We start from the raw sequence: 12,082 nt of genomic DNA, 5'->3' as shown, positions 1-12,082 counted from the left end.
GGCTCCACTCTCACACCAACACTACGCGGTAGATGGGCTACAGTTCCTGGTCCTAGGGCTTCCAGGAGCCGGAGCCACACAAAATGAAGGGGTTCACTGGTAGTGGTTCCCAGACTTCGTTGCATATTAAACCTCCCTGGAGAACTTAAAACTCCAGTGCCCAGTCCTATGCAATCAGATCCCGGGTCTCCACTGTGCAGCGCCCGTGGAGAGCCAGCGATGTGGAGGGTCGAGGTCACCCAGTTCTTTAGGGACAGGGTCTCACTGCCACCCAGGATGGAGTCCAGTGGTGCGATCATGGCTCACAGGAGTCTCGACCTCCAGGGCTCAAGCGATCCTCCAGCCTCAGCCTCCCAAGCAGCTGGAAGCACAGGTGCATGCCACCATGTGTGGCTTGAGACCAGGTCTTGCCATGTTTCCCGGCCTGGTCTCAAACGTCTGGGCTCAAGCGACCCTCTCGTCTCAGGCCTTCCAAAGTGCTGGGATTACAGGGGTGAGCCACTGCCCCTGGCCCCATCCAGCTCCTTCAGCCTGGATTAACAGAGTCCAGTTACAATAGTGGGCTGGGGAGTCACCGACTTGGCCAGAGAAGACACCTCCGGAATGACTAGCCTGGAGGTGTCAAGTTTTTGTTGCAGGGTAAGGTTTCAAGACTGGCTGGGCCAGCTGTACTGTTAACCCAGCAGGGAGGCAAGCAGAGGGGTAGTCCCGACTATGTCCCATGTCCAAGAGTTTCCCTCGCCTCGAAGGAACCCAGGTCAGCATTCCTGGCCAAGATATACTTTTTCTTTTTTTCTTTTGAGACGGAGTCTCGCTCTGTCGCCCAGGCTGGAGTGCAGTGGCCGTATCTCTGCTCACTGCAAGCTCCGCCTCCCAGGTTCACGCCATTCTCCTGCCTCAGCCTCCTGAGTAGCTGGGACTACAGGCGCCTGCCACCTCGCCCAGCTAGTTTTTTGTATTTTTTAGTAGAGACGGGGTTTCACCGTGTTAGCCAGGATGGTCTCGATCTCCTGACCTCGTGATCCGCCCGCCTCGGCCTCCCAAAGTGCTGGCATTACAGGCTTGAGCCACCACGCCCGGCCGATCTACTTTTTCAAACTTGTTATTTTTTAGTTATTTATTAAAACTTGAGATGCTGGTCGTGCGCAGTGGCTCACGCCCAGCACTTTGGGAGGCCGAGGTGGGCAGATCCCCTGAAGTCAGGAGTTCAATAGCAGCCTGGTCAACATGGTGAAACCGTCTCTACTAAAAATACAAAAGTAGCTAGGCATGGTGGTGCACGCCTGTAATCCCAGCTACTCCCACCTGGGAGGTGGAGGTTGCAGTGAGCCAAGAATATGCCACTGCAGAGGAGACTGTTTTAAAAAAAAAAAAAAAAAAAAATTTGAGATGTTACTATGTCTCAATAGGGGTCACTATGTCGACCAGGCTGGAATGCAGTGGCTGTTCACAGGCACAGTCATAACTCACTGCAGTCTGGAACTCCTAGGCTCAAGCAATCCTCCAGCCTCAGCCTCCAGAGTAGCTGGGACTACAGGAACGCACCACTGCACCAGGCTCTAAAGGTAGTTTTCAAAGTTGTATCTGGAAAGTATTGTTTCTTTCAGAATGATGTAACAGTTTTGATATTTCATGGCAGATTTCTCTCTAATTCAGCAGAAACCTGAAAGTAGGAATCAGGGACATTTTAGCATCATAGTTCTATATAAATATATATCCTGGGCCAGGCACAGAGGCTCATGCCTATAATCCCAGCTACTGAGGAGGCCAAGGTGGAAGGATTGCCTGGGCCCAGGAGTTGGAGGTGAGCTATCATCTTACCACTGCACTCCAGCCTGAGCAAGACATTGTCTCAAATAAATTTTTAACTTTACTTATTTTTTTTGAGATGGAGTCTTACTCTGTCACCCATGGGGCTGGAGTGCAGTGGTGCGATCTTGGCTCACTGCAACCTCCGCCTCCCGGGTTCAAGCAATTCTCCTGCCTCAGCCTCCCTAGTAGCTGGAATTACAGGCGCCCGCCACCAAGCCCAGCTAATTTTTGTACTTTTAGTAGAGATGGGGTTTCACCATCTTGGCCAGGCTGGTCTTGAACTCCTGACCTCGACATCCACCTGCCTCAGCCTCCCAAAGTGCTGGTAAATTTATTCTTAAGACAGGGTCGCCGGGCGCGGTGGCTCAAGCCTGTAATCCCAGCACTTTGGGAGGCCGAGACGGGCGGATCACTAGGTCAGGAGATCGAGACCATCCTGGCTAACACAGTGAAACCCCGTCTCTACTAAAAAATACAAAAAACTAGCTGAGCGAGGTGGCGGGCGCCTGTAGTCCCAGCTACTCGGGAGGCTGAGGCAGGAGAATGGCGTAAACCTGGGAGGCGGAGCTTGCAGTGAGCGGAGATCCAGCCACTGCACTCCAGCCTGGGCGACAGAGCGGGACTCTGCCTCAAAAAAAAAAAAAAAAAAAAAAAAAGACAGGGTCTTGGCTGGACGCGGTGGCTCATGCCTGTAATTTCAGCACTTTGGAAGGCTGGGGCGGGTGGATCACCTGAGGTCAGGAGTTCGAGACCAGCCTGGCCAACATGGTGAAATCCTGTCTCTATTAAAAACACAAAAATTAGCTGGGCGTGGTGGCACACGCCCGTAATCCCAACTACTCAGGAGAGGCTGAGGCAGAACTGCTTGAACCTGGGAGGCAGAGGTTGCAGTGAGCTGAGGTCACACCATTGCATTCCAGCTCTGGGCGACAGAGCAAGACTGTCTCAGGGGGCGAAGGGGAAAGGATCTCCCTCTGTCACCCAGGCTGGAGTGCAGTGGTATGTCTGCTCACTGCAACCTCTGCCTCCCAAGCTCAAAAGATCTTCCCACCTTGGTCCTCCCTGCACAGTAGTTGGGACTACAGGCGTGCATCACCACGCCTGGCTAATTTTTATATTTTTTGGCGAGATGAGATTTCACCATGTTGGCCAGGCTGGTCCTGAACTCCAGATCTGCCCACCTTGGCCTCCCAAAGTGCTCGGATTACAGGCATGAGCCACCACACCCAGCCATAATTTTAAAAAATGGCTTCCTGAGGTTTTGCAAGAAAATATGCACCTCTCAATACACAAACAGTTATGGGAATAGAGTACAAGTGAAGTCAAAGATAAAATGTACTGAGAGCTGGGAGTAGGAGAGACAAGGCCCTGGCTGAGGGGGTGTCAGTGGGCCTCCCAACACCTCAAGCCAATCCATTTGGAGGTCTCCCAAAGTTCATCAGGAGAACCACGTACAGCCAAAAACAGAAAAGGATTCAAGAAAGCCGCATAGGTATCATGCCCTGACCTGCGATGAGGCTGCTCACTTCCCATGACTTCTGCTTGAAACCATTCAACCCTGGTTAGCTCAAGGTGAAGAAATATTTACTAGAAGCCTCAGATATGGGTGCCTAGAAGGAAAAAAATCCAAGTTCTCTGTGTTGGTGCAACCTGTGGGAACTATTGCCCCATGCTCAAAAAGGCCAAACACTAGGCTCCCGTACAGTCCTACAAGGCAGACACTCTGGGAGCCAGATTTTTTCTCTTTTGGAGGGATACCCCAAGTGCTCTCCTCTGGGTACCCGAGTGTTGGAATGGGCGGATGCCAAGACTTCATTCTAGCTCTTGGTCAGCAGCAGCACTAAGGGGTCACTGAGGAGCATCAGAGATTTCACCACTGCTCAACTGCCAGGAGGCTAGTGGGGGCTGACTGAGGAGACACTGAAACACCGAAGCTGCCGCCACCACCGGCTGATGCAAGTTTTATTGAGACAATATACAAACAGGCCATGGAAACAAGGGTTTTGATGCTGGGACCAGTAACGTAAAACGGAATACAAAAATAAAAAGGCACTAATCTGTTAAGAAAAGACACTCGATGTGTTCTAAGAATATAAGTCATTTAATACTGTTAATTTTATAGCACAAAATAAAACAAGCTATGATCCCCAAAAATAATTTTAAAAGCTTACACAGAAAATATTATTGCCTGAAGTTTATGATCTTTAAATTACAGGTCAAAAGAGTTTTACGGTGTTGTTGTTGTTTTTGTTTTAAAACACACAGTGAAGACCGTCTAAGAAGCAAGGCCACTGTTCCTCCTGCAGGGACAACGATCCTGTCTCAGAGACCTGTCTTTCTACTCCTTTAGAAAATAGAACCAGCACAGTGTCCACACCGACAGCAGTTTCCAGGGGCATAGTTCTCCGGTCCCAGAGGGTGGAGTTGAGGCAGAGCTCAGTGGTGTCCACAGAAAGCATTAGTCTTAGGTACTGTGTTAAAACAATCAAGAATTCTTTCACGTTTAAGAGGTTAATAACCATAATATTAAAGGATTAAATTATAAACACCTGGCACAAAACCACATCATCCCTTTTCAAAAATAAAATGTTCATATTCCTCTGAGCAAACATCACAAGAGCAGTGGCCATCCTCCTCAGGCCTGCCTTGTCTGTAAACAGCTGTAAAGGAAAGCTAGCACAGTGCCAGGGACACGTGAGCTCCCAGGAGGGCACAGCTGTCCTTCCCTTTCAGCTTTCCAAACATGAGCACAGAAGGTGTCTAGTCTGGGTGACCAAAGTCCTCAAACGGCAGCCGGTCAACACATCATCTTCCTCGTTAACCATGTCGTCAGGTGGTTCCACACAGCACAGACATGGCTGACTTCTGTACCGCAGGTCCTTCCCAGGATACACAAGTTTATAACCAAACAGTCAATGCCCTCTAGTATGTAATTTGTTTCCTTCCCAGGTGAAAAACCATAGTGAGTTAATTTAACATCCAAATATTTCTTAAAACATGGTAGAGCAGAGCAAGTAGCAGTTACGAACACCCACCCTCTAGGTCAGATTTGCACTGCTCTATGGAGCACAACTGTCTTCCCAGACCAGTGGGGAACCCAGGCACGAAGCTGAGCTGAGGCAGGGGTGCTGCTTTCATATGTTTAGTGTGAAAAAGAGAATATCCCTGCCTGATTTAAAAAACTGACAAGGTTGTAAGTAAAAAAGTTTTACTTTTGGCACGTATCAGGAGTGCAGAACTCAAGCTCGCCTTGTTTTGAGCTCTGAATCTCCTGACAGCCCTGGATGCCATTTTCATGGGCTGAAGTGATGAGCTGATTAATTATAAAACCAAACCACAGGTATACTCTAGGTATATCTGATTCTGAAGTGCGCCACACAAGGTGAGTTGGGGTATTGGTCAGTAGACAGGGCTGAAAGGAAACCTTGCTTTCCAAAATGGCCACAGACTTCTTGCGCTCTAAGTCAACTGCTGTAATTCAAAGGTGTCAAGTCCTTCAGCTAAATCTGTTTGAAAAAGGCTTAAGGGTCTGTGCCCTCCTTGAACAAGGCACATTCATCCCTCTGCTGGAAACTCCACTCAGGGTTCAACTTGGGCAGGGATGAACCAGGTCACTGGCTAAAGGGCAAACACTATTTCTAGGCAGAGTTTGGGGACTCTGTGATATATCTGCCACCTGTGGGTGCTACGCCAGGCCTGAGCCCAAAATAAACCAACCTGACACACCTAACCAGAAGCGGCAACTGCCGCAGACCATGCAGAGCAGGAGGCGGCCACCGTTCTCACTGGCAAGGAAGGGCTAATCTCTAAGAATTTTAGAGGAGAACCATAGATGGGAAGCCATGGTGATAGTTTTCCCAACTGACCATTAATTCTGTCACAGGGAACACTCTCAAGATTCATGAATATGGCAGTTATCTGCCTAATAGAATACTGATTTAAAGAAAAATTGAAAAATGGTTGTTTTGCTGGTTCTGTCTCCAGAAGGCATTGTTCTAAATCTCAAAACCTAGGAACCTCCAGACAGGGCCACAGTCACAGCAGATACTCAGTAAATGACAGTTACTCATTAGGCTGTTGCTACATTTCTAGGTCTGCTGTGTTCACTATAAGCTGAGGCTTGTCTTTACCAGGGCCCAGAAGGGAGAACAGACTGAATTACACAGGGTTCCCAGAATTCTAGTCTGCCATGAGCAGCAGATGACGGATGAACCACACATATATACCAGCTGGCTTGTATGAACAGGCCTCTTTTAGCTAACAGGGAAATGCTTTAACATCAATACACTGATAAGTGGTTAATGATAAACTGGTTAATGGTCTCCCTAGTCACTAAAACACTAAGACATCAAATACATTAACCAATTTCCAGAGCCTGCATTTCCACTGCTTGGGAGCATCAGACACTTACTTAGACTGTGAGACCAGTATCAGCAGCACCAACTTTCTCTGGCAGCCTGGTGAGACTGGGCCTGGGTACGGAGGTCTGGGCTTCAGTGAGTGGAATTTAACGATTCATTAATGAGTCCAATGATTCTATGAACAACCCCACTTTTTAGGGGAATTTAAGTCTTAACCTTAAAGGGGTACATTCACTGAAAAGCTGAACAGAAAACTGGCCAACTGCCCTCCAACCCACTGCTCTTATCACTGGCAAACAAGGTAAGCAAAGGTTTCCCTAAAGTACCCCCCAACTCTGATGCTTTTTAAAACAAAGTAATCCAAGGGGCTGTGCACATGGCATGGCACACCACAGCTGCATTATTTTGTGTGTTTTCTGCTACATGGCAAAACAAACTACTACTGGCAACCAAGACAATAAAGGCCTCTGCTTCAGGGTTGTTCTTTTCAGATTCCTTTAGTTACAGCAGCTTCAGTTTAGAAGCTCAGAGGCATGTGTCATTCCTTGCACTATCATAAAAACCCAACCTGCTACTTAACCTGTTTAGAACACACAAGTCTAGGCCAGGCACAGCGGCTCATGGCTATAATACCAGCACGTTGAGGGGCTGAGGCGGGTGGATCACCTGAAGTCAGGAGTTCGACACCAGCCTGGCCAACATGATGAAACCCCGTCTCTACTAAAAATACAAAAATTAGTTGGGCGTGGTGTGCGCGCCTGTAATCCCAGCTACTCGGGAGGCTGAGGCAGGAGAATTGCTTGAACCCGGGAGGCGAAAACTGCAGGGAGGCAAGATTGCGCCACTGCACCCCAGCCTGGGTGATGGAGCGAGACTCCGTCTCAAAAAAACAAAAAACAAAACAAAACAAAACAAAAAAACCCCACACAAGTCTAATTAATTAGTTTTCCAAAACCAAACCAAACCAAAAGAAAAAAAAAAAGCCGAATTTTGGAGTTTTAGAACAGAATTCTCTCTTCCTTAAGGTTCAGTTCCTGTTGTCCAAAGAAAAGCAAGATGGCAGCTGAGCCACTGCTCTGTGGAACAGCAAACATGCAGTATCTCGCCATGGCCTCAGGCTTTCTCTGGTGAACACGACAGAATCAGTCCCATGTACAAACAGGCAGCGATGAGAAGGAAGACCCTTTCCTCGTCAACTTCTCTCCACTTGTGTGCTTCCATCAGTATTTCCAGTTTATGATCCAAAAGAACTCTAAAATCGGCTACTCTTTGACAATACAACTATGATACAAACGTCAGGAGGCAGTCGCTGTGTGCATTCCAAATGTGTGTGCGACTGCCAGTCTGCAGAAAGCTGGACTTCGGCAATGCAGTGTGACTTGCCTATGAGAGAGAATGCTTTCCCACTTCAAAGGAGACTAGGACAGGCAGAACAACAAAGCAGCAGGAAACGGGGCAACGGCAATCACTCATTTTCATCTGGGTTTTGAGGGTCAAAGATTTTGACATGCGTAAAGGGAAAAAGCCCTTTGCGCCCATTCACCTCGCCTTCCCACTGGCCATTTATATTCATCCTTGTGACTTTCACAATGTCACCAACCTGTACGGATGAAGAAGACAAAGTTAGCATTTCTCTGCAACAAGAAAAAGACAGTTTACATTAAATCACAAACACTACCTTATCCAAAGGGCCCATACATTATTATTTAGACACAGAGTCTCACTCTGTTAGCCATGCTGGAGTGTAGTGGTGAGATCACTACTCAATGTAACCTCTAACACCTGGGCTCAAGTGATCCTTCCACCACCACCTCTTGAATAGCTGTGACTACAGGCGTGCACCACCATGCACATTAATTTTTTTATAGACAGGGTCTGTCACCCAGGCTGGAATGCGGTTGCACGATCACAGCTCATTGTACCTTGAACTCCTGGGATTACCTGAGGTCACGAGTTCGAGACCAGCCTGGGCAACATGGTGAAACCTCATCTCTTCTAAAAAATAGAAAAATTAGCCGGGTGTAGTGGTACATGACTCTAGTCCCAGCTACTCAGGAGGCTGAAGTGAGAGGATGGCTTGAGCCCATGAGGCTGAGGCTGCAGTGAGCCGTGATCGTTCTATGGCACTCCAGACTGGGCAACTGAGTGAGACCCTGCTCAAAAAAACAAAAACACGCACACGCACAAACAGCTTTTGAGCACAAAGCAGCTCCTCCCCAAACCAACCCTTTATTTTGGCTACTAACCCCAACAGGATAGAAATGAACACATGATTCTGAGAACAGTTAAAGTCAAATCACACAAAAAGGTGTATTTTTAAAAAAGACCTTCAGGTGGTAGCCATTGTAGACATTGTGCTCTCTGTTCAGCAGAGCACTAATCTAAGATTCTATTTTGTGTACTCAGGTCCATAAAAACACTACTTGAATATAAGACACGCCTAAGATCTAAGACAATAATAAATAAGCTTTCGTCTGCTTAAACACATACAGAACCAGGCATAGTGGTGCGTGCCTGTAGTTCTAGGTACTTGGCAGGCTGAGGTGAGAGGATTGCTTGAGCCCAGGAGTTTGAGACCAGCCTGTGCAACACAGCAAGACTACATCTCAAAATAAAAACAGGCACAAGGTGGCACAGTCCAGTGGTCCATGCCATGAACTTTGGAACATGCAGGACACCAAACAAATGTCCTGGTTCTGCCACTTTTAGAAACTACATGACTGTAGCAAACTGCTTAAGTTCTCCAAGTCTCAGTTTCCTTCCAACTTTGAAAGGGTCTTACAGTAATCAAATGATTGTTACTTGAGTAGAGATTCCTGAGTAGAACCCAGCCCCACGCCCCCTCTAATGATCATACCCTTTGGATGCACGAAGGGAAGAGCTGGAATTAGCACTGAGAAGCACAGCACTGTATGTATCAGAGGATTTCCAACCTTGTCACCAACAAGGGTCCTCTCAAAACCAACGAGGAACAGGCTGAAAACGGGGTCTAATAAATTACTGTGATGGATACTGAGCAGCCAAGGAAGACAACGGGAAGATGGAGATGAGGAGGCTAGGGACTGAAAGCTACCAAGAACACTCACACCTCATACCTTCCAATTAACTTGTGAGTCTGGCGGTCTTTAACAGGATACTTTCTACATGATCCTACCTAAACAATTAAATAAAATTTACTGAACATCTATTCCATGGAAAATGGGCAGGTCAGTTCGTATCCTCAAAAAACTTGTCTTTTAAGTGGGATACACGATGAATCTTTGTTAGATAATAACATAGTGTAAAAAACACGAAGTGGCTGGGCGCAGTGGCTTACACCTGTAATCCCAGCACTTTGGGAGGCTGAGGCGGGTGGATCACTTAAGCCCAGGAGTTCAAGACCAGCCTGGGCAACACAGTGAAACCCTGTCTCTAAAATACAAAAATGAGCCAGGCATGGTGGCATGCACCTGCAGTCCCAGCTACTTGGGAGGATGAGGTGGGAAGATCGCTTAAGCGCAGGAGGCAGAGGTTGCAGGGTTGCAGTAAGCTGTGATCATGCCACTGCACTCTAGCCTGGGTGACAGAGCGAGACCTTGTCTCAAGAAAAGAAAAAGAAAAAGGCTGGGCGCAATGGCTCACATCTGTAATCCCAACACTTTGGGAGGCCGAGGCAGGTGGATCACCTGAGGTCAGAAGTTCGAGAGCAGCATGGCCAACATGGCAAAACCACATCTCTACTAAAAAATACAAAAATCAGCCAGGTGTGGTGGTAGATGTCTGTAATCCCAACTACTCAGAAGGCTGAGGCAGGAGAATCACTTGAACCTGGGAGGTGGAGGTTGCAGTGAACCAAGATCATGTCACTGCACTTGGTGTAGCCAGGCGCAGTGGCTCACGCCTATAATCCCAGCACTTTGGGAAGCCAAGGTAGAGGATCACTTGAGGCCACATGTTCAAGACCAGCCTGGGTGACATAGTGAGACCTAGCTTCTATTAAAAAGAAAAAAGAGAGAGAGAGAAGACACATAAAAGCAGCAAGTGGCAGAAAAACACTACTAAATCAATGCTGCAGAGCATAGGATCAAGGAGCTACTGCTTAGACAGAGGGAACCTTGACCAGCAGAAGTAGGTCAAAGAGCAGCCTAGGAAGAGAATGGCTGAGAGACTTCTGGTGGCCCCTTGACCACTAGTGCCTCATTGTGGCCTTGCAGGAGTTTCCACATGCTAAAACACCATCATCATTCCTCATGCTGTTTTCTATCTTAACACAGAAAAGACATCCTGGCTGTTATGCAGCCTGCTGCCCAGTTACAGGCCTGGCTATGGACCAGCTTCTTCCATGGCTCTACCGAACAGTGCTTGTGCTGAGATCCTAAAATGGTTGGTAGCTTGGCAGTCACCTTGCTGTTTCCCTCATCACTCCCTATTCTTCCTCTGGGTTCATGGTACACGGATCCAGTTCAAAGAAGCACTCACTCTGGAGGGATCAATTTGTTGTTGTTGTTGTTGTTGTTTTTGGTGCTCTACACCTTCAGAGAAACTTCTCTAGTAATGAACTATAGAAATGATCCCTGAGCCGGGCGCGGTGGCTCACGCCTGTAATCCCAGCACTTTGGGAGGCCGAGGCGGGCGGATCACAAGGTCAGGAGATTGAGACCACGGTGAAACCCCGTCTCTACTAAAAATACAAAAAATTAGCCGGGCGCGGTTGTGGGCGCCTGTAGTCCCAGCTACTCGGGAGGCTGAGGCAGGAGAATGGCGTGAACCCGGGAGGCGGAGCTTGCAGTGAGCCGAGATCGCGCCACTGCACTCCAGCCTGGGCGACAGAGCGAGACTCCGTCTCAAAAAAAAAAAAAAAAAGAAATGATCCCTGAAAGTGCAGTCAGAGGGCAGATCAATCTTGATGTAGGTAGATACCAACTTGGTTCAAGGGGCAAACTACACCTGGAAGATGTGGCTTACCTTATCAACAGATTAAGAGGAAGCACATACCTAATGCGTCATCTTTATTAATTTTCACCCTATGGAACAGGACAATCCTAATCATTATAAGTACTGTCAAAATACTATCTTTGGGGCTGGCCGCACTTAGCACCTGGGGAGTGGACACATTAACTCTAAAACACATATGCCAGGGACACTAGTCAGCCCTTTTATGTCTACCATGAGTTAAATAGCAAGAGGGTACCTCTTGCTGCTGGCAATAGTTTCCTACAGCCCTACTTGTCCAGAGTGTTGTCCAGGAAAAGACTCTACTGACTGGCATGTAGCACTTGATTCAAAGAGCAGTCAAGGCACTGGAGGGCCCAAGCACTGGTTGTCACAGCAGTTTTTTGGTTCCATAATCAGTCTCCACTCCCTGTACTGATATTCTGAGATTTCATGCTTTCAGGTTACATAAAAGATCAGGAGTACACTGGTGACACTGGAATCATAAATTCTAACTTGGGTGACGTGAATGGGTCTCCGTGACCAAAGAACATCCTGCCAAGTTGTATGCAAATCCATGAATGTATGTTGTTTTTCTGAAGACTGCACAACTTTCACTGGATTCTCAAAGGCGCTTATAGCCCCCAAAATAGCTGAAACAAAACAAAGTCCATGTACTGTAATCACCAGACAGGTATCATCCTGCTCTCTGTGGCTTTTATTCCTCTAGTCATTCAACAAATATTGAAGATCTATGTGTAGGCTGTGGAGAGATACGAGAGGGGACACAAAGGAGACAAACACCCCTGGCCCTCACGGAGCTGCATGGGTCTACTGCCTGCCCCTATGTTCTCTGTGCACCTGCACCCGAATCAGAGTAGCCAGAGAGACAGAGACTTTAGAGGGCTAGGCTCCCTGTCTGTGTGCCCTGGGTAGCAGTCAAGTAATCTCATGTGCTCAAGCCCACAACTGAATGCTATCTAATAGGGTTTTAATAC

The 12,082-nt window shown here is 47.7% G+C and overlaps 1 protein-coding gene across 1 annotated transcript in view; it reads right to left on the bottom strand.

The window, feature by feature from the left end:
- Nucleotides 1-3,747: 3,747 nt before the first annotated feature.
- CRKL (CRK like proto-oncogene, adaptor protein) overlaps nucleotides 3,748-12,082 on the bottom strand; it is a 43,483-nt gene continuing 35,148 nt past the window's right edge. Inside the window, exon 3 of the mRNA XM_005567891.4 lies at nucleotides 3,748-7,773. Within this exon, the coding sequence (XP_005567948.1) occupies nucleotides 7,639-7,773 (135 nt within the window). The 3' untranslated portion in view covers nucleotides 3,748-7,638. The remainder of the gene's footprint in view (nucleotides 7,774-12,082) is intronic.

This window comes from Macaca fascicularis, chromosome 10 (assembly GCF_037993035.2).
Source record: "Macaca fascicularis isolate 582-1 chromosome 10, T2T-MFA8v1.1".
In the NCBI taxonomy this organism is placed as follows: Eukaryota; Metazoa; Chordata; class Mammalia; order Primates; family Cercopithecidae; genus Macaca; species Macaca fascicularis.
This window is presented reverse-complemented; position numbering and strand designations above follow the sequence as displayed.